The 23,705-nt window shown below is 42.1% G+C and overlaps 1 protein-coding gene across 2 annotated transcripts in view; it reads left to right on the forward strand.

Annotated features, from left to right (window-relative positions):
• lyst (lysosomal trafficking regulator) overlaps positions 1 to 23,705 on the forward strand; it is a 297,915-nt gene that overhangs the window by 68,691 nt on the left and 205,519 nt on the right. For both annotated transcript variants that reach the window (XM_063039530.1, XM_063039526.1), the window contains 2 exons: positions 1,150 to 1,241; positions 22,207 to 22,405. In XM_063039530.1, the coding sequence (XP_062895600.1) occupies positions 1,150 to 1,241; positions 22,207 to 22,405 (291 nt within the window). The remainder of the gene's footprint in view (positions 1 to 1,149; positions 1,242 to 22,206; positions 22,406 to 23,705) is intronic.

Below are 23,705 nucleotides of genomic sequence, written 5' to 3' on the forward strand. Positions count from 1 at the left end.
TAATTTCCTGTGCAATGGTCTGTTGCTTGCACAATTAAGTTAGGTCACATTATTCTGTGTGCCTGTTGTAAGGTGCTATTAGGAAAATAATGAATACTGGTGCTCTTTATATGGCTCAGTCTGGGAGTGGGAACCCTCTTGGGTGAGATCCCTGTATGTACTCCTCTCAACAATAGCACCATTCCAAACCCAGCTGTCTTTCTCACCTCTAATTGTCCCAGTGTCCAATCTGACTCGATGTAACTCCTCTGCCACCCACCTCCCCCCCGCCCTCAAATTTCACTGGATCCAGTGCAGATGTTGAACTGAATCTTCAGTGGCACATCAGGTGAAGAGTAGTTATTCAAATAATTTTTAATTTAAACACTGGATTTTTAATTTTTTAAAGAAAATTTAAAGCAAAAGGTAGTTTAATCTTATTATCCATTTGGACTTTTGATCAGAATTTTTTTTGCACATTTTGTTTGATGCAGAGTTGTTGAGCATGTATTTTTGGTATTCAAGGGGAAGTGTGGAATGTGAAGTTAAAGTAGAAATTCTGAACTGATAATTTGAATAGCAGGACAGACTGGAGATGCCTTGTTTTTTCTCTCTTTTGTCCCGAAACTGTAGAGTTATATGTCACAGAAACAGACCCTTTGGCCCAACTGGTCCATGCCAACCAAATCTCATTTAGCCTATATCCCTCTAAATCTTCCCTATCCATGCACCTGTCCAAATGCTTTTTAAATGTTGTTAATGTACCTGCCACAGTAATGTTCTCTGGCAGCTCATTCCATATTCTGGGTTAAAAGTTTTCTTTAGTCCAACTAAGTGACTCCCCATTCACTTTAAATCTATACCCTCTAGTTTTCGAGTCCCCAACCCTAGGAACTTCACCGCCTTAAATTTGTTCACGTACTTATGATATGACACACATTTGCAATCAGGTGTTTCTTTTGATAGATTTGTCATCTGTTGAAATTGGTTTGAAAGGTAGAGCGTTCTCTTTGAGTGCTTTGTACAAATTGAGTTCCATGTTATTATAACTAATTTCCTTCAAATAAAAATGAGGTGAATTATGTACTTTGTTAGTTGGGCAATTTTAGGTCCATCGAGTATAATTTCTTGTGTTGAAGTTTTTGAATTGTGTGCTTTTTTTTTAACTAGGTCAAAATCAACTGCTTGGAGAGGTTCCTCACTCTTTTTCACTATTATAGCCACAAAGGAAATCTGAATGCAACAGAAGCCATCAAGTTCTGGTAAGTTTTTTGAACTGCTATACACCTCCCAGCTTGGGGAAGTTTGATCAGATTGTTTCTTGAATTCAAAGTTTCAAATTGCATTTATTATCAAAGAATGTGTAAATTATACAGTCTTGAGATTTGTTTGCTTACAGGCAGTCGCAAAATAAGAAACCTGAAAGAACCCAATTTAAAAAAAGACCAATCCGCCAGTTTCCACAGAGAAAGAGAGGAAAAAAACAAAACAAATCATAGAAACAATAGGAGCAAGCAACAACAACAGCATTCTGTACCAGATTGAGTCCTTGGATCCAAATCCCTGGAGCAGCCTGGAGTAGGCCCAAAGCTTCAGTATTCAGCTCATCATATTAGCAAGACAAATTGCAGCAAAGTTCGCAGACACGAAGCACAGCGTAGTGTTGTGAAGGGAGAAGCCCTCAGACCACCTGGGCCGGCACTTAAATTGTCCGAACCTCGCACTAGGACTCCGGCCCTGCCGCCGGTGAATCACTCCGGGCCTAGATTTCACTGCTGAAGGAGCTGTTCTCAACCTCTAAAAAAAACTGGCTTGGCACCCAGAGCAATCCATCCTCGTCCAACACTCAACACTCTCCCTTTCCAGTCTACATGGGCAAGCATTTAGATTGTCCAAACAGTGGATTGTACCTCGCATTAGGACCCGGGCCTCACCAGGGCAAATTGCTCCGGGCCTAGAACACTGCCCATCGATTTGCTTTGCACCTGGATTTTGCTGCCAAAGAATCCATTCTCGATCTCTCTGATTCAGCTTAGCATTTAGAACGATTCACCCTCATACCCAGGTTAATTGGAAGGGCATCTGAACTCTCAGTCCTGGCTTCTCCTTTCTGAATTGTACACTCCAACCAGTATGGCTCCAACTCCAAGTGCGTCGATTTTGCAGCGCACTGGCAGGACAAATTTGCTTTGCCTTTGCTTGCTGCTTCATTGCTTGTGGTGATATTTACCACAATTTCTGCGAAGCGCAGAATCACATATCACTGTGATGATTATACGCTCTAGTATCAATTGTTTGGCGACAATAAAGTAAAGTAATTTACTTTAAAAAATGTTATTAATGATTTTAGATTAAATCGTACATCTTCAGTAGTACTATGTTAAACCAGAAGTGCTGATAGAAAGATCTTTTTACTTTCTACTTGCCTCTAAACTTATTTACTCACTTAAGACCATCACCCCTACTGGAGCATAGGCTGCCATCACTAACTCGCTAGAGCCCTCTATCCTGGGCCAGTCTTTCAAGTTGAACTTGGGTGGCTTGCAGGCTAAAGTCTTTCCTTTCCCAGGGATGAGGTATTTAGACCTTCTGTTGGCATTTCTGTAGCTCCACTCCCTTTAGATCGCGAGCTGCTGCTTTAACTAAATATCCCACCGTGGTCAAGGTTTTCCTCTGATCTTCCAGTGGGATGTTGCTGTCCCACTTGCAAAGGGATCTGGTCCCTTTCTCCACAGTGCTGCAAATCACACTCAAAGAGTGAGGGATAGCTGATCTCTATTGCTGTGCCCCATACCAATTCCTCACCCCTGTGGGAAGTGGGTGCACTCTCAGGGCATTGTTGATTGCATGGTGTGATGTTAGCCCGCTCTCCTCTTCTCTCTCCCCTTCCCCCCACCGGACATCCATCTGCCATCTCCCTGTTGGATAAACTCAGTACAGCTCCCCGCTTACTGCATCCCAGATCCTCAGCAACCATGTAGGTAGAAACTCCCTTGGCTTCTGCCTGTATCTGTCTCCCAGCTCCACCAGTTCATAAGCAGAGGGGACTCTGGTAGTTGTCTTGGTGAGACCTGATGTGTTAACCTTTCCAAGTCCCTCTTCCCCCAACCAACTGCTCTTCCTGACCCTGTTTCATGGAGGCTGGAGGGGCTCTGGAAGCTGGCAAATACTTGTGTAAAGTGTGTGCCCAAGCCTTTTACACTGCAGCACCCCCTACTGTCTACCATTTTCGTGACACCCTCATCTACCTGGTCCACAGTGACCCGAGAGGAAAAGGATTTAAAACCCCACCAGAACTGTGATGTCATCGGCTAAACGGAGGCATGGTGGGAGGTTCTGCAATGCTCCTGACATGGGCCAGTCCCTGTCTTCCATGGGGGAGTGGCTTTCAATGAGCAGGTAAGTTGAGACATTTACTGCAACAGACCATCCACGGTGGAGTTGCCTCTAAACTTGTATTTATCCATATTTTAGTTGCTTTAGCTTACTCTGGAGCAGGTTTTGTTCCCTGATGCCATTGGTGACCATTAGACCCTGGAAACTAATAATTACAAATTTTAAATGAACTGCCTTTTATTTAGTTAATGGCCTTCCTCTCCTCCCGCCACAGCACATGATTTCCAACTATTTATGTATTTGTTTTTATTGAGAAACTGAGCAGAATAGGTCCTTCTGGTCCTTCAAGCTGCACCACCCAGCAGCCCCCGATTTAACCCTAGCCTAATCATAGGACAATTTACAATGACTAATTAACTTATTAATCAGTACGTCTTTGGACTGTGGGAGAAAACCCATATATTTCATGGGAAGGACGTACAGACTCCTTGCAGATAATATCAGAACTGAACATCGCACCGAGCTGTAATAGTGTTGTGCTAATCACTACTCTATTGTTGTGCCTGGGGCTTTAGTTTCTCTCCCTCCCACTGTCCAAACCTGGTTTTGCTCTTTGGGCAAATGTGGAGATAAGAATTTAAGTTTGTGCAAGAGGAACTCTTTTCTGTGTTTTCTTCCATTGTGTCATGGTGTTGGAGTAATAATACCATTAAAATTCAGGCCTTGTGATTCAAAAAGTAGTTCTGATTTATTTGTTGCTGAAATCATGTGTTTTATTCTCTGCTCTGATAGAGTCCTGGTTTTCATACAGAGTAAACTTGTATTGAATTAAATAGTACAGTCCAGAGCACTGTTCTAACCAATGTGCAAATATGGGATATGAAAACCCTTGGTGTTTAGTACCAAAAAAGATTACAAGTTCTGTTGAGTTTTCCTAATTGAAAAGTGTCAGCTCATCTCTTTGGAGAGGGGTCAATTTGCGTTACAGGTTTCCCCCGCTATACAAATGTAGAGCGTTCCGATGAAACCGTTGGTAAGCCGAAATGGCGTAAAGCGAAGAAGCAATTACCATTAATTTATATGGGAAAATTTTTTGAGCGTTCCCAGACCCAAAAAATAACCTACCAAATCATACCAAATAGCACATAAAACCTAAAATAACACTAACATATAATAAAAGCAGGAATGATATGATAAATACACAGCCTATATAAAGTAGAAATAATGTATATACAGTGCAGTTTGACTTAACAGAATCGGGAAGTTTGAGCCAAAATCGATTTGTTAAAAAAAATCGGCACGTACACGCATGCACATGTACACACATTCGCACGTCATGCATGCGCACACACCTGCCCGCGCAAGACTTCATGGTCATGGTGGTCTTTCTCGGGGTAAGCACAAGTTTAAAGCGAGTGTCTTTTTTCGAAAAAGTGAAAATCCTCTTTCGGTTAACGAAAACAGGTACTAATGTAGGTCTTTTGTAAAAGCGAAATGTCGTGAAGAGAACGTTTGGAAAGTGGGGGACACCTGTATCTGTGTTAACATAAACTCCCTCCTTCCTGAAATGATATCCTCAACAGCAGGAAATTCCAAGATGCTATAATGGGATCTATGACTACATTTCAAATGAGTGGCTAGAATAAAATATAAAGCAGCATCTACTGTTACAAATGTTTGCTTAATATTTAAGCAGTCTTCAGTTTTCTTGCTGAACACCTGAGATGATTTAATTCTTCTATAATTCTAAAATGTACCAAGATTGTTCATTTGCAAGTAGATTATAGATATAGAGATTCATAGAAATGTATGGCACAGAACCAAGCCCTTCTAGTCTATGCCAAACTAGTTAAGTTGCCCAGTCCCATCGAACTGCACCGGGACTATAACCCTCCATACCCTTTCCATCCATGTAGCTATTCAAACTCCTCTTAAATGTTGAAATTGCATCCTCCACTTGAGTTGGCAGCTCATTCCACACTCTCATGGCCCTGAGAAGAAGTTTCCCTCATGTTCCCTTTAAACTTTTCAGCTTTCATCCTGAGCCCATAAACCCTAGTTGTAGTCCCAGCCAACCTCAGTGGAAAATGCCTGCTAGCATTTACCCTATCTATACCCCTCATAATTTTGTATACGTATCAAATTTTCCCCTCAGTCTTCTACGTTCCAGGAATAAAACCCCTAAGCTATTCAATCTTTCCTTGTAACTCAGGTCCTCTAGTCCCGGCCACATCTTTGTAAATTTTCTCTTGTATTCTATCAACCTTATTTACATCTTTCCTGCAAGTTGGTGACCAAACCTGCACACAATACTCCAAGTTAGGCTTCACCAACACCTTGTACAAATTCAACGTAACATCCTACCTCCTGTACTCAATACCTTGATTTATGAAGGCCATTCTACCAAAAGCTTTCTCTATGACACGAGCTACCCGTAACACGACTTTCAATGAGTTATGGACCTGTATTCCCAGATCCCGTTGTTCTACCACACTCTTCAGAGCCCCACCACCTACTGTGTATGACCTACCCCCGGTTAGTCCAACCGAAGAACAACACCTCAAATTTGTTTGTGTTAATTTTTATCTGCCATTTTTCAGCTCATTTTTCCAGCTTGTCCAGATACCGCTGCCTTCTTCACTGTCCACTACACCCCCAGTTTTGATGTCATCCGTAAATTTGCTGATCTAGTTAACCACATTATCAACAGGAATTCTGCAGATGCTGGAAATTCAAGCAACACACATCAAAGTTGCTGATGAACACAGCAGGTCAGGCAGCATCTCTAGGAAGAGGTACAGTCGACGTTTCAGGCCAAGACCCTTCGTCGGGACAGGGTCTCCTGTTTACTCCACACATGGACAACTGCACTGATGCTTATTCTCTTCCTAATTATGCTTTTCTTCTTAATACTAACAGAATCACTTAGAGTTCTTCTTTGCCTTATCTGCCAAAAGTATCTCATGTCCCCTTTTTGCCATTCTGATTTCCTTCAGTGTACTCTTGCAAGCCTAACTTTACTTAAAGGACTTGATTAATCTCAGATGCATATTCCTAATTTATGCTTCCTTTTTCCTGACTAGAAACTCAATAACCTTCATTAGCGAGGATTCCCTTATCCTCACAGACTCTATAAGAACATGTTAACACTGAACTCTTCCTGTCTCACTTATAAAAAGCCTTTTCCAATCGTACTTGTCTATATTACCTTCAAAATTAGACTTGCCTCAGTTTAGGATTTTAATTTGTGAAACTGGCCTATCTTTCCATAGCTAGAAATATGGTCAGTGGTCCCAAAATGCTTCCAACTGACACTCCATTTTCTTGCCTTGCTTCATTTCTCAAGAGGAGGTCAAGTGTTGCCTCTTCTCTAATAGGGACATCTATAGATTGTTTGAAAAAAACTTTTCTGGACCTGCATAACAAAGTCTGACCTGGAAATAATTTGGAAGATGTCTGGCTTGGGTGGTTGATGGTTGGGTTGAGTTGTTGTCCGACCTTGGCAACTTGCTTTCAAATGTTTCATCACCATGTGAGGAGACATCATCAGTGCGCTGTTGATTGTGGTGCGTCCTCCAAATGTTTGGCCTTTTCAGTTAGCTGATCGGATGTCATTTTGGAAACTCATTTGTGATGTGGGGAGGAAATCTCATTGCCGATTGGCTGTGGAGCAAATTTCATGCGTTGTGGCCTGGAATTTTGCCTGACGTGGTATTTGTTCCAGTCCTTGTATTGGATTTTGTAGACCACATTGATCTTGTCTTATAGCAATATTGAGGAAAGTACTTCGCAGACCTAAAAAATGAACTAAGTATTACTTTGGCCAAACTAGAAGAAAACTATCCACAAGGATCCATGAACGCCAACTGGCTGTAAAGCAGCACGATCAACCCTCCCTCGTCTCAACCCATGAAGATTGAGAAGAGCACAGATTTGACTGGGCATCAATGAAAGTCAAGAGAATTCCTAGAAGCATAGTTTTCGTGAACAATTCTGTAAACAATTACGTAGACCTTGATCCTATTTATGAGCTGATGCCGGCAGTATTCCAGACCACAATGCACAAAGTTTGCCACACAGCTGATCAGTGAAGATATTTCCTCTTCACATCACAACTGGGTTTCTGAAATGATGTCCAGCCAGCTAATTGAAAGATATATAAAGGCCAAGCATTCAGAGGGCACACCACAGTCAACAGCACACTGACAATGTCTCCTTGCATCATTACAAAATATTTGCAAGTAAATTGTCAAGATCGGAGAACAACTGAACCCCACCAAAGTCTGCCCTATATGAACCTTTGGCACTGTTACAGTCAATGTCAGATAAGTTAAAATCATCTACTATTACTATCCTATTATTCCTACAGTTGTATGCAACCTTCTTATAGATTCACTTGAATGTTGAATTTTATATGGTAACTTAGATATGAATTACTTATTTGAAATTCTGATGATTTAATCTTACTAAGTTTTGTAGTTTGGCTTGAGCCTAAATTCTGACAATATGGTTGCTGAACTGTTACATAGTTTGCAGGAAAATAAAGATACAAAAGTTCTTTTTCTGTTTGTAATGAAGGACTCCATTAATATTAACAAATGAAGTGTGAATTTAATAAAAATTTTGCAGCAAAATTAAATATAGTAAAAATTTGTGTTCCTACTGGAATTTATTAAGATAATTCTGGATCTCTACTTTTCCATAATTTCTTATAAGATTCCAAATCATTGCCTTAATTACAAATCTCTGCCACAAAGGTCAGTCATGTCATAGTGTTTTAAATATCTAATCTCATTTTGACTCTTGTGATTCTTACCTTAGTTTTCTTGGGTACTGCTTTAAAATGTAAGCACCAGATGTTGCCAAGAATAAAGCTTCGCAGGGATTTGAGAAGTTAGACTTAACCTACCTATTAAAAAAAAGAGGAAATTGTTAGTTCTCCTGTAATTGTCATTGTGTTTTGCGAAGACTGCAAGAGGATCTATTGTTTCTTCATAACCAGTGAACTGCTAGCTAGATGTTCAGTTGTAAGCGGAACTTAGTAGCATGTTAAATTGAGGAAACTGCTGCAGATCACTATTAAAATAGATATTCTTTTAAAAAGGGGATTGTACACAGAAAAAAATGGAATTGGGAGAAACTGAGCTACGTAGTGCAAATATTATTTTTCCAATTAAATAGGTGTTTTGAGATTAAGGGATCGGAGCGACATGGGCCTTGAGAATATTGCTGAGATGAAAAAGATGAGCAGTGATATCTAGGTTTGGCTGAGCAGACATGAGCTCAATGGGTTGCATCTATTTCTTATGGTGGGCATTTATTTTTGAATATAGATGACTTAGTCAAATCAGAGAAGATCTGGGCACAGGCTTTAGCAATTATGCAGCTATTCAAATCTAAGAATCAGTTAATTAGACAGTTGAACTAGCTCTTGTAACTGAAAGGGGTTAGGGCTGTAATGAATTTGACATAGAGAAAAGTACAGCACAGAAACTGGTCCTTTGGCCTGTCTAATCTGCACTGAACCATTTAAATTGCCTACTCCCATCGACCTGCACCTGGACATAGCCATCCATACCCCTACCATCCATGTACCTATCCAAATGTCTCTTAACTGTTGAAATTGATCTTGCATGCACCACTTGCACTGGCAGCTCATTCCACACTCTCACAACCCTCTGAGTGAAGAAGTTTCCCTTCATGTTCCCCTTAAACTTTTCACCTTTCATCCTTAACCCATGACTTCTAGTTGTAGTCCCAGCCAACCTCAGCAGAAAATGCCTGCTTGCATTTACCCTATCTACGCCCCTCATAATTTTGTATACTTCTATGAAATCTCCCTCAATCTTCCACGTTCCAAGCAATAAAGTCCTAACCTGTGCAAACTTTCATTATATCTCAGGTCCTCCAATCCTGGCAACGTCCTCGTAAATTTTCTTTATACTCTTTCAGCCTTATTTATATCTTTCCTGTAGGTATATGACCAAAACTGCACACAGTCTCCCAAATTGGGCCTCACCAATGTCATACACAACTTCAACATAAGATCCATCTCCTCTACTCAGGGCATATTCAAAACCCGGACTCCAGCAATGACCATGGAGACATTCAAAATGATTGCTCAACCACCAACTGCGACTCCAGCCTTGAACTCCAGGCCGGGTCTTTCTGTGCTGCTGTTGTGACTCCTGTCCCCCCTTCCCCCACCACCACTCTGCAACCCCGTCTCCCTCAGATCCCACCGTCAGCTCCTGGGCCCTCAGAAGCTTCATCTTCCTCTCACCCCAACCCTCCCCTCTCAATTGACACCCCCAGCCTCCCCCCTCCCGCCTCTGATCCCAGCTCTCAAGATTCCAGCCTTGAACTCCAGGCCGGGTCTTTATGTGCTGCTATTGTGACTCCCGTCTCCCCTTCCTCCACCAATACTCTGCAATCCGGTCTCCCTCAGATCCCACCGTCAGCTTCTGGGCCCTCAGAGGCTCCATCTTCCTCTCACTCCAACCCTCCCCTCTCCACGGACACCCCTAGCCTCCCCCCTCCCCCCTCTGATCCCAGCTCGCATCCGTGCCGGGTCTTTACCATCCTCTCCGACCTTCAAGTGTTGGAGGCAGAACGCTCTGTCCTCAGTAAGGGCCTCACCTTTGTCCCCCTTCGCCCACACCTCAGCAAGTTCCACGTTCGCCATGATGAGGAACTTTTCTTCCGCCGTCTCCGTCTCCAAGCCTACTTCTTCGGCAAGGACTCTTCCACCCCCACCGATGACCCCTTTTCCCGTCTTCAACCCTCCTCTTCTTCATGGACACCCCGCTCTGGTCTTCTGCCTGCTCTGGATCTCTTTATCGCTAACTGCCGACAGGACATCAACCATCTCGACTTCACCACACCTTGTCCCCATTCCAACCTCACTCCTTCGGAACGCTCTGCTCTCCACTCCCTCCGCACTAATCCTAACCTTATTATTAAACCCGCCGATAAGGGGGGTGCTGTTGTAGTCTGGCGTACTGACCTCCACCTTGCCGAGGCACAGCGACAACTCGCGGATACCTCCTCTTATTTACCCCTCGATCGTGACCCCACTAAGGAGCACCAGGCCATTGTCTCTCACACCATCACCGACTTTATCTGCTCAGGGGATCTCCCAACCACTGCTACCAATCTTATAGTTCCCACACCTCGCACTTCCCATTTCTACCTCCTACCCAAGATCCACAAACCTGCCTGTCCTGGCCGACCTATTGTCTCAGCTTGCTCCTGCCCCACCGAACTCGTTTCTGCATACCTCGACACGGTTTTATCCCTCCTTGTTCAATCCCTTCCAACCTATGTTCATGACACTTCTCACGCTCTTAAACTTTTCGATGATTTTAAGTTCCCTGGCCCCCACCGCTTTATTTTCACCATGGATGTCCAGTCCCTATATACTTCCATCCCTCATCAGGAAGGTCTCAAAGCTCTACGCTTCTTTTTGGATTCCAGACCTAATCAGTTCCCCTCTACCACCACTCTGCTCCATCTAGCGGAATTAGTCCTTACTCTTAATAATTTCTCCTTTGGCTCCTCCCACTTCCTTCAAACTAAAGGTGTAGCTATGGGCACCCGCATGGGTCCTAGCTATGCCTGCCTTTTAGTTGGCTTTGTGGAACAATCTATGTTCCGTGCCTATTCTGGTATCTGTCCCCCACTTTTCCTTCGCTACATCGACGACTGCATTGGTGCTGCTTCCTGCACGCATGCAGAACTCGTTGACTTTATTAACTTTGCCTCCAACTTTCATGCTGCCCTCAAGTTTACCTGGTCCATTTCCGACACCTCCCTCCCCTTTCTAGATCTTTCTGTCTCTGGAGACAGCTTATCCACTGATGTCTACTATAAGCCTATTGACTCTCACAGCTATCTGGACTATTCCTCTTCTCACCCTGTCTCTTGCAAAAACGCCATCCCCTTCTCGCAATTCCTCCGTCTCCGCCGCATCTGCTCTCAGGATGAGGCTTTTCATTCTAGGACGAGGGAGATGTCTTCCTTTTTTAAAGAAAGAGGCTTCCCTTCCTCCACTATCAACTCTGCTCTTAAACGCATCTCCCCCATTTCACGTACATCTGCTCTCACTCCATCCTCCCGCCACCCCACTAGGAATAGGGTTCCCCTGGTCCTCACCTACCACCCCACCAGCCTTCGGGTCCAACATATTATTCTCCGTAACTTCCGCCACCTCCAATGGGATCTCACCACTAAGCACATCTTTCCCTCCCCCCCCGCATTCCACAGGGATCGCTCCCTACGCAACTCCCTTGTCCGTTCGTCCCCCCCATCCCTCCCCACTGATCTCCCTCCTGGCACTTATCCATATAAGCGGAACAAGTGCTACACATGCCCTTACACTTCCTCCCTTACCACCATTCAGGGCCCCAAACAGTCCTTCCAGGTGAGGCAACACTTCACCTGTGAGTCGACTGGGGTGATATACTGCGTCCGGTGCTCCCGATGTGGCCTTTTATATATTGGCGAGACCCGATGCAGACTGGGAGACCGCTTTGCTGAACATCTACGCTCTGTCCGCCAGAGAAAGCAGGATCTCCCAGTGGCCACACATTTTAATAACACATCCCATTCCCATTCTGACATGTCTATCCACGGCCTCCTCTACTGTAAAGATGAAGCCACACTCAGATTGGAGGAACAACACCTTATATTCTGTCTGGGTAGCCTCCAACCTGATGGCATGAACATCGACTTCTCTAACTTCCGCTGATGCCCCACCTCCCCCTCGTACCCCATCTGTTACTTATTTTTATACATACATTCTTTCTCTCACTCTCCTTTTTCTCCCTCTATCCCTCTGAATATACCCCTTGCCCATCCTCTGGGTTCCCCCCCCCCGTCTTTCTTCCCGGACCTCCTGTCCCATGATCCTCTTGTATCCCTTTTGCCTATCATCTGTCCAGCTCTTGGCTCCAACCCTCCCCCTCCTGTCTTCTCCTATCATTTTGGATCTCCCCCTCCCCCTCCAACTTTCAAATCCCTTACTCACTCTTCCTTCAGTTAGTCCTGACGAAGGGTCTCGGCCTGAAACGTCGACTGCACGTCTTCCTAGAGATGCTGCCTGGCCTGCTGCGTTCACCAGCAACTTTGATGTGTGTTCCTCTACTGATTTACTATGATTTATGAAGGCCATTGTGCCAAAAGCTTTCTTTACGACCCTATCTACCTGTGACACCACCTTCTACGAATTATGGACCTGTATTCCCAGATCCCTTTATTCTATCACACTCCTCAGAGCCCAACCATACTCTGGGTGGTTCTATTGAAATGGATCACCTCGCAGTTGTCTGCATTAAATTCAATCTGCCATTTTTCCACCTGGTACAGATCCCACTGCAAACTTGGTGACAGTCTACCACGCTGTTCACTACAACCCCAATCTCTGTGTCATCTGCAAATTTGCTGATCCAGTTAACAACATTATCATCCAGATCATTGATCTAGATGACAAACGACAATGGACCCAGCACCGACCCCTACGGCACACTTCTGTTGCAGGCCTCCAGGCAGAGAGGCAACTACCTACTACCATTTGGCTTCTCCCACAAAGCCAATATCTAATCTAATTTACTATCTCTTCTTGAAGTATGTAAATAATAACATATGTGCCCTTTGTGACGTCACTTCAAATGCCTTTTTTCTTTTATGTTCTGTCTACCTGGTACTTGTGAAGGGTCCAAATTGTCAACTACTTTAATTGCTGCTGCTGAGAGGGTTGAGGATGGAATGGTGGAGGAGGTAGAAGGAAGATGGATAGAGGAAATGAGGAAAAAGCAGGAGGAAATATGGCTTTTATATTTGAATTGCAATGATAGCAATGCTGTAAGAGTTCTGACAATGTCTTTGATCTCAAGTGTAAAATCTTTACTCTTTCGTAAGATGTTGGGCGTGCTAATGGCTGTGATTCTGTTTGGATTACTGAAGATTCTCTTTGTTCTGTCATGGTATACTATCATCTTGCCGAATGGGATACATTTAGTAAGATGAAAATGTTTCAGAACAGACTCAGCAGCTTAAAAATAATTGCTCCTATTGGCAGCAGCAGAATTATATTATTCACATATGTTAACTTTATGGCTTATCCAACAATGACATTACAGTCAAACCAGGGAATTAAACATGCTTCACTGAGGAGTGCAGAATGACTTGCTGGCAATAACAGTTGACATGCATGAAAGTGGTGACTTGGTGAAGCTGCAGTACTGGATGACGTAACAGTGCCTCAGCAGTACCCCCAGACCAAACCATTTGAGCCGCTGCATCAATAACCTTTCTTCCGTCCTAAAATCTGAAATTGAGATATTTGCAATCAGTTGTAAGTGTTAATTTCCTTTTACAGCTTTTTAGAAAATGAAACAATCCATGCAAGTCCCAGACAATATCGGGCATGTGCTGATAAATAGCATGTAACACACATGCCAGGTAACGGCCATCTGACAAGGGAATCTGCCCACTGACCCTCGAGTTTCAATGGAATTCCTGTAGTTGAGTTTCTAACCATAAATGTTCTGGAGTCGCCTTTGAACTAACGTACAGCTGGGCAAACCACATATTCTGTGCTTGGAGGAGTTCAAAGTAAATTCATTATCAAAGTACATATATGTCACCATTTAAAACCTTGAGATTTGTGTTCTTTTAGGCATACACAGTAAATCCAAGAAACATAATAGAATCAATGAAAAGACCACACCTAATAGGATGGACAAATAAACAATGTGCAAAAGATGACAAACTACGAATACAAAAGAAAAAGAATAAATATGTATATCAAGAACATGAGATGAAGTCCTTGAAAGTGAGCCCAAAGGTTGTGGGAACAGTTCAGTGATGGGACAAGTGAAGTTATCCCCTCTGGTTCAAGAGCCTGATGGATGAGGGGTACTAACTGATCCTGAATCTGGTGGTGTGGGTCCTGAGGCTCCCTTATCTCATTCCTGATGGCAGCAGTGAGAAGAGAGCATGGGCTGGGTGGAGGAGGTCTTTGATGATAGATACTGTCTTCCTGAGAACACTCCCAATAGGTGTGCTCAATGGTGGGGAGGGCTTTACCTGTGATGGATGGGGCCATATCCACTGCTTTTTGTAGGATTTTCTGTTCAAGGCATTGGTGTTTCCATATCACGCTGCAGATAGTTAATTTACTCTCCACCACACATCTATAAAAGTTTCTCAAAGTTCTAGATGTTGTGCCCAATCTTGGCAGACCTCTAAGGAAGGAGTTGGTCGTATGCTGAATATCCTGCAGTGAATGACTTCATTTGCTGGCACCCCATGCCTTTCCACCATCTACAAGGTATAACCACCAGTGTGAAGGAATAATTTCCACACATGGATGAGTGGAGCTCTAAAAATACTTAAAGATGCTTGTAAACTTCCAGGAGAAAGTACTTCACTTGACCGGCTCCTCATTTATAACACTAAGCATTTGCTCCGTCCATCACCATCAGTGCATCATCATGCACTTATTTACTCGCGTAGTCTAAAACAACAATATCAATCACAACTTGTCTCCACTCAAGAGGGATCAATGGTGCATGGGGATACCACCACTTGGTATGATTTCTGTCAAGTCATGCACCTTCCAGTCATGGAATTGTTACTACACCTTTATTGTTGCTTGGTTTAAGTTCTACCAAACAGCAATATTAAATTGAATTGGATTTATTTCTTACATCCTTCACATACATGAGTAAAAAATCTTTACATCTTCGTCTGAATGTGCAATGTGCAAATTATAGTAATTTGTAATAAGTAGTATGTACAGTAAGATATACAACAGAACAGAGCTTAGAAATACAATTGTGTCAGTGTCAACTAATCAGTTTGATGGCCTGGTGGAAGAAGCTGTCCTCGAGCCTGTTGGTCCTGGCTTTAATACTGCGTTACCGTTTCCCAGATGATGGTAGCTGGAACTGTTTGTGGTTGGGGTGACTTGGGTCCCCAATGATCCTTCAGGCCCTTTTTTGTGCACCTGCCACGGTAAATGTCCTGAATAGTGGGAAGTTCACATCCACAGATGTAGTGGGCTGTACTAAAAGGTCCGTTCAAAAAAAGTCCCTTCTCAAGAGCACAATTTTATGTCGTATAGTTGGAGAGTGTTACGTGTCCACAGTTTTGGTTTCCTGGGAGTCTATAGTTTCGTTTGGGTGTCATGTGTCCCCAGTTTCGTTTTACTTTGTGTCCACAGTTTCGTTTCTGTGAGCGTTACTTTATGACATATGCTAACGGTATAAAAGGAATGTGGACATTTTGCTGAGAAGGGAGTCGAATGAAAGAGAGAGAGAGTGAAGATCGCAGTCTTCAAGCTATCCAGGAGCAGCTTATGATCGAGAAGGGTAAAGTCTAATGCTTACCCATACCCAAAGGATTAGGTTAATCAGCGGCACTGTGCATTGTGGAAACGTGTCTGTCCTTTGTATGATCCATGGGTGTGGATTTCGTGACAGTCACTTTGTGAAATTGCTCTTCGTGGACTTCGGAACAGTATCCCTCGGCTGGGATCTTCGGTAACCGTTAGTTCGTTCGCTAGCCGTGGAATCTTTGGAATTTATCTTGATCGCCTTGTCGCTGCACTGTGAATGGACAAGTCTCTCCTCTCACCTATTTCGTGAATTTCTGGAACTCTCTGAACTGCCACTTCAAGACTGTGCTTGAGTAAGATTTGTTGAGAATGGGTTCTGAGTTTGACTGTTTGGGAGCTATAAACACATAACACTGTTAACTTCTGTTTAAGAAAGTAGTTTATTTAATTTTCTATATTTTTGAGTAGATGTAAATATTAAATAATATTAACACCCGACTCAATTTGTCATCTCTTGCTGCTGGTATGTTATGAAATCGTGACAGGGAGAAACATTATCTAGCTATCAAATGTTACTTTCGTCAGTGATGTAAAACATAATTTTAAAAAATGAGTAGGGGACTTTTGCCTAGTATCTTGGCCAATATATATATTCAACCAGCATCACTAAAACCAATCATTTACTGTATTTTGATCATGCTGTATGCAAACTGGCTCCAGTGTTTCAAGAATAATTAAGTGTAGTGGAAAGTACTAAACACAGAAGACCCTGCAGATGCTGGAAATCCAGAGTAGCATACACAAAATGCTCGAGGGACTCAGTGGTCAGGTTAGGATCCATGAGAGAAATAATCAGTCGATATTTTGGGCTGAGAATCTTCATCAGGGCTGGCAGCTTCTAACTTCATCTTGTCCTTCTTCCCCTCTCCCCGCCTTATTTTGCAACTTTTGCCTCTTCTCACCTATCACCTCCAACTGGTGCCCGTCCTCCCTCCCTTTTCTCCGTTCCATTTTCTCCAGCCCTTTGCCGTTTCCAATGATCACCTCCCAATTTTTTACTTAATTCCCGCTCCCCCACACACCTGGCTTCACCTATCACCTTCTATCTTGTCCTTCTTCCCCTCCCCCCACCTTTTTATTTTGGCATTCCCCCCCCTTCCTTTCCAGTCGTGATGAAGGGTGTCAGCTCAAAATGTCGACTGTTTATTCCTCTCCATAGATGTTGCTTGACCTGCAGAGCTGCTCCAGCATTTTGTGTGTGTTGCTATAAAAATAATCTACTGGAGCTATTAAGATGGCATCGGTGGAGAGCGAAATAGTTAATGTTTCATGTCAATGACCAGCTCTACTGCAGGAATACTGTATACTGTAGCATGTGTTGTAAAAGTTCAATACCTTGCAGTGGATATGTAGGCAAAATTGCAGTCATTTGAAATAAAGACTAGTGGTTTGTGTGTATATATATTTTTTAAAAAAGGCTAAGGGACAGGAAACAATGCTAATGTTAAATCTCTTTTGACTGAAGATAAATGTGCAGTGATCTCTCCAATTGTTAAGTATTGAGACCTCCAGTTGCTAGTAATGTGGACTGGGGTGTACAGGGATTAATTTCAAAAGTTGAGAGCAGGCATTTGGAAACAGTAATCAGTGAGGTGAATAGTAAAAGGCTTCAGGAAAACATGGGCCGATGAAATTAAACACAGGAAAGTATGAAGTAATTTATATTGATGAAGTATGAAGAAAGTTCTCATTAATGTTTTAAAGTGGGTGCAAGGACAGAGAGATTTGAAAAATGTGTTAAATATGCAAACATCTTGGCCTTATAATTAGAAGTTTGGATATTAAACTAAGGGCATTTTGATCATGTTGATGGAACGTTTATTAGGTTCAGATGAAATACTGTGGAAAGTTTCGGCACTGAACTGAAGGAAGGATGTTGCAGTCCTAGTGAAGACAAAGTTGTTGCTTACTAACATAAGACTGGGAAGAAAGAATCCATTTAAAAGAGGAGACTGGGATTTCTTAATATGGAATTTAAAGGTTAAGGAGACATTTGATTGAAGTATCCAAAGTCTTATTAAAATTAGATCAGCATTCTGCAGTTTCCTTAGCCTGGCAAGAAGAATATTTTCAATGAAAGTCAAAGAAAGCAAAATTGGGAAAATGCATCACAAACAAGAGACAATCTGCAGATGGTGGAAATCCGAGCAACACACACAAAATGGAGGAACTCAGCAGGCCAGGCAGCATTGATGGAAAAAAGTACCGTTGATGTTTCCGGCTGAACCCTTTTGGCAGGACTGGAGTAAAAAAATGCTGAGGAGTAGATTTAAAAGGTGGGGAGAGGGGAGAGAAAAACACCAGGTGATAGGTGAAATCTGGAGGGGCAGGGATGAAGTAAAGAGCCGGGAGGTTGATTGATGAAAGAGGCAGAAGGCCATGGAAGAAAGAAAAAGGGAGTAGCTCTAGAGGGAGGTGATGGGCAGGCAAGGGGATAAGGTGAGAGAGGGAAAAAGGAATGGGGAAGGGGGTGTGGGGGCATTACTGAAAGTTTGAGAAATTGATGTTCATGCCATCAGGTTGGAGGCTACTGAAATGAAATACGAGGTGTTGTTCCTCCAACCTAAGTGTGGCCTCATCACGACAGTGGAGGAGGCTGTGGACGGACATATCGGAATGGGAAGTGGAATTAAAATGGCTGGCCATTGGGAGAACCCACTTGTTCTGGCAGACAGAGCGTAGATGCTCGGTGAAGCGGTCTCCCAGTCTACGTCAGGTCTCACTGATATACAGGAGGCCACACCGGAAGCACCGAGCACAGTCAATGACCCCAACAGACTTGTAGGTAAAGTGTAGTCTCACCTGAAAAGATTGTTTAGGGTCCTGAATAGTCGTGAGGGAGAAGATGTAGGGTCAGGTGTAGCACTTGTTCCACTTGCAAGGATGAGTGCCAGGAGGGAGATCTGTGGGGAGGGATGAATGGACAAGAGAGTCGCGTAGAGGGTGATCCCTGCAGAAAGGAGAAAGTTTGGGGGGGGGAGAGGGAAAGCTGTGTTTGAGGGTGCGATCTCGTTGGAGGTGGCGGATGCTTTGGAGAATTATGTGCTGGACGTGGAGGCTGGTAGGGTGGTAGAGGAAGACGAGGAAACCTTATCCTTGGTAGGGTGGTTGTAGCATGGGGTGAGAGCAGACGTGCATGAAACGGAAGAGATGTGGATGAGGGCAGTGTTGATGGTGGAGGAAGGGAAACCCCTTTAGTTGAAAAAGGAGGGCATCTCCTTCAATCTAGAATGAAAAGCTTCATCCTGAGAGCAGATGCAGTGGAGATTGAGGAATTGAGAGAAGGTGATGGTGTTTTTACAAGTAGCAGGGTGGGACAATTTGGGTGGTAAATCTGTGGAATTTGTTGCCATGAGCAGCTATGGAGGCCAAATCATTAGGTGCATTTAAGGCAGAGATGGATAGGTTCTTAATTAGCCAGGGCATCAAAGGGTTTGGGGAGAAGGCAGGGGAGTGGGGATGACTGGAAGAATTGGATCAGCCCATGATTGAATGGCGGAGCAGACTCGATGGCCCAAATGGCCTACTTCTGCTCCTATATCTTATGGTCTTATGGACACCCTGGACTTTTTCAAAGAAAGCGGTGTCCCTTCCTCCACCTTCAACTGTCTTCAATTAATTGGGCAAGTTCATGGTGTCTGCAAGATGTTGTCTGAGAAGTGCTTTATTTACAGGGTTCCTGATGTCTACAAATATACAATAAAAATATGTTGATAAAGGGTCTTGGCCCAAAATGTCGACTATACTCTTTTTCCATAGATGCTGCCTAGCTTTTGAGCTCCTCCAGCATTTTCTGTGCATTGCTTTGATTTCCAGCATCTGCAGATTTTCTTTTGCTTGAGATGTAAAGTTAACATTTCAGGGTAGAGAAAATTAGAAGAATCAAATCCTGAAACCTCTCACAGTGCTCAGTGTGACTGGATGTTGGTGATCCTTTTCCTTGTACGCTGGGATTTTTAAAAATTACTCAATCAGCTTTGATGATTAGGCGATGTCATTCTCATGCTTTATCGAAGACTTTCAAAATAAAGTAGGTGCTCTGTCCTGATGAAAGATTATCAGGATGGCCAAGGGAATGTTTGAAACATTCTCAGAAAAAGTGTAACATGTACAAACTGCCGGAGGAAATTGGGTCATCTCTGCAGATTGAAAATAATATCTTCACCTCGCTGACAATTAACACTGGCACACCTCAGGGATGTGTTCTTAACCCATTGCTCTACTCTCTCTACACCCATGACTGCGTAGCTAGGCACAGCTCAAATGTCATCTATAAATTTGACGATACAACTACTGTTGGCAGAATTTCAGATGGTGACGAGAGGACGTACAGGAGGGAAATATATCAGCTAGTTGAGTGGTGTCACAGCAATAACCTTGCACGCAATGTCAGTAAGACCAAAGAACTGATTGTGAATTTCAGAAAGGGTGAGATGAGGGAACACACACCAGTCCTCATAGAAGGATCAGAAATGAAAAGTGTGCAGTTTCAAGTTCCTGGGTGTCAGTATCTCTGAGGATTTAACCTGGACCCAACATATTAATGTAGTTGTAAAGAAAGCATGACAGCAGCTATATTTTATTAGGAGTTTGAGGAGATTTGATACGTCACCAAAGACGCTTGCAAATATCTACAGATGCACTATGGAGAACATTCTCAGCAGCTGTATCACTGCCTGGTATAGGGGTGTGGCTACAGCTAGGATCAAAATAAGCTGCAGAGAGTTGTAAACTTAGTCAGCTCCATCATGGGCACTAGCTTCCATTGTATCCAGGACATCTTCAAAGAGCTATGTCTCAAAAAGGTGGCATCCATCATGAAGGACCCCCATCACCCAGGTCATGCCTTGTTCTCATTGCTACCAAGGTACAGAATGTGAAGGCACGCACATGATTCAGAAACAACAACTTCTTCCCTGCCATCCAATTTTGAATGGGCATTGAAACCATGAATGCTCCCTCACTACTTTTTTATTTCTCCTTTTGTACTGCTTATTTAACTTAACTATTTTATATCTATGCGTAAATTCCTTAATTCAATTTTTTTTTACTACTATTGTACGCTGCCGCAAAGAAAACAAATTCCATGACATTTGCCAGTAATATTAAACCTGATTCTGATTCTGATCTATGGAAAGGAATAAATAGTTGATATTTGGGTCGAGACCTGTTGAAGGGTTCCAGCCCAAAACATCAAGTGCTTATTTCTTTTCAAAGATGCTGACCGACCTGCTGAGTTCCTCCTGCATTTTCTATGTATGACTCTGGATTTCCAGCATCCGCAGAATCTCTTCTGTCTCAGAAAAAGTGCAAATCTTCACCAGAACTGATTATCTACTGCCCCTTGCAAACAGAAAGAGGAATATATTATTGAAAATTACCCACCCCATCAAATAACCCTTGTTCTTGTTCAGACCTAGAGGAACTAAAGCAATTTGTGAAAAACTCTGCTGTCAGTTTCAGTTAAGCATCATAAAAGTTGTAATTGAGTGAAACTAATTGAATTCTTCATAAAATAGAAGGCACGCGAAGTAGATTTCACATATGTAAACAAATTACTGGCAGTATATTTTGTGCAGTTTCCTTGCTCAATTGTTATATAGTTAACTGTATTGCTTTTAGCTGTTAGTAATTTGAGGATATCATATCTAATTGGTCAGCTACTGGAGATATTCTGACATTATTAACCATCTCTTTATATGTTGCAGGTATTCATGTTGCCTTCCGTGTTGAGCCTATTTTGAATACTCACACAAACCTAGAGTTAATACCCTTAGAAATCTTTACTATATTCAAATAGTTTCTCTAGGATCTTGGTATATGTTTCATAAAATCTTCACAATTTGTAACCAAAACAGTTAAGCACCAAATAGCACAAGTTGACTTTGTACTAAATCAATTATCAAGCATGGTTGAAACAGTAAGCCAGTTATATGCTGTAATATAAAAAACTTTTATGTTATGGAGATTGTCCATGTGATATCACATGATGCCACGAGGGTTCAACATTTCTGAATTTAGCACTTCCATCTGTTCATATCTGTGTGGTCTAGGGTGGTTGGAGGATTTCAGTAATTGACTCAAATGACAACTTTCAAGATCCATGTAGGAGCTTTTAAACATTTGCAGTGAAACAAGATTCCTGGGATAATGTGCAGGATTAAATGTTTAACTCTTTAATATATGAGATGACTTTTGTGTATGACGTGTAAAATGTTTAAGTAAAGTGGGTATATATTTTGATATATAGTTATGTGTAATTTGTGAATAACCTAAACTCTAAAATTAATTTTATTTCAATTTTGCATGTGCTTGAGAGGCAGGCTTATCAATTGTATAGCTAGTTCTAAAATTTGGCTTTTGTAATCACTATTGAGGATCCATTATCCAAGTACCGCAGCAATGTGTAAGATTATCTTGAAAGTTGAATGAAGGGGATTGCAATGTTGTCTGCTTTTAAAATGTTCTAACAGGTTTACTTCTTTCCACAGCTCAGACATGAGCAGTGCCTGTAACACGTTAGCGCGAGAATTCCTGACAGATGTGCACCAGCTTTGTAATGCTGTGTCTCAGAGGTCTGAGAACAAGGAGGAGGAGGAGGAAGAAAGCCACATGGTTGCATTGGGCGAATATCTAGTTCGAGGTCGAGGATTCCTACTCCTAAGTACACTGGATTCCATTGTTGATCAGGTACTGTACTTAATTATTTCTTTGTAATGGTATGATTTATGCATTCTACTCCAAACTAAACATCAAAAAGTTCTTTTGAATCTGGCATGATTTTATGGTATCTTAGCGAGTTTGAGAAAATCTGCAATAGCTCAATCATCTCAAAAAAAATTAATCTTAAATGATTCATTCTAAGAGTTTGCTGCAGTCATATCAGTCTCTCAGGACACCTGCTTCTCTTTTTATCCTGTGTGTGCTTCTTAAGTGGAAAGTACTATGTTTCCTGCCGCCGAGTCCTAAATATATACATGATTGATAATTATTTAAACTGACCTGACAAATGAAATTGTAGACGTAAAGGCATTTAAGATTTTAAAATGGATGTGATTTTCTGAATGGGTTCATTTTTATACACCAATTTGTACCTTTTATGCTTGAATTCTGATACCAGCTCATTTTAAGTGCTTTGTTTGTCAGAAAGACTTATTTTATTCAGTGGGTATTTGGAACATGGGATATTGAGGTGTAGAGAATCAGAATAATGGCAGATTTAAAGGTGGTTCTTTTCAAAGTTAAATGCTAAGCTATCTGAGCTAGAGCTATTTACTTAAAGTTTAAATGCAATGAGTTACTTAAATGCTAAAGGGATTGGATTTTGTTACCTCAGGCTATTTGAGACGTGCAAGGGTGGTAGAAGTAGAGGTTATCGATTTAAACCTGATGGATAAGAAATGAGGATACATGCTTTACATCGCTTAATGGTACAAATTACTGAAAATTGATGAATATTTTATTACTGTCTCCCTTAAGATAATTACACACATTCTGAATGCTAGAAAGACTTTTCGTTATAGGTGGTAATTAATTTGAACACTGTGAATTTTTGGAGACTGCAGTTTACTGCAATTTTATTGAATTGATCTTGCAAGCCAGTAAGCCAAGATGACGTCTTTGTTCTACAGTGAAGAGCATGTAGAATGTGGAATGGCAGTATGTATTGTTTCAAAGGCATGTGATAGTGGCAGTAACCTAAATCAAATATTACCTTATGATGATAAATGTAAATGTTGCAGGTGCTCACTGATTCTTTTTTTGTATTATGTTTGAGGAAGTAGTGGAGATTCAGGTGGAATTAAGTGGAGAAAAATGTTTATCTTTCAAAAACTCAAGATTTACTAAGAAGAGAAAGAATGTGAGGCAGCACTTGTGAAGAGAGATGTGGTTTAAGTTTTGTCTTTCATTAGAATTGGGTCAAAAAACTAGAAGTCTTAATGTAAGGGTTAGGATAAAAGTAATGAAAGGGTAATGTATGAGGAGCATT

Source organism: Mobula hypostoma, chromosome 2 (assembly GCF_963921235.1).
Source record: "Mobula hypostoma chromosome 2, sMobHyp1.1, whole genome shotgun sequence".
In the NCBI taxonomy this organism is placed as follows: Eukaryota; Metazoa; Chordata; class Chondrichthyes; order Myliobatiformes; family Myliobatidae; genus Mobula; species Mobula hypostoma.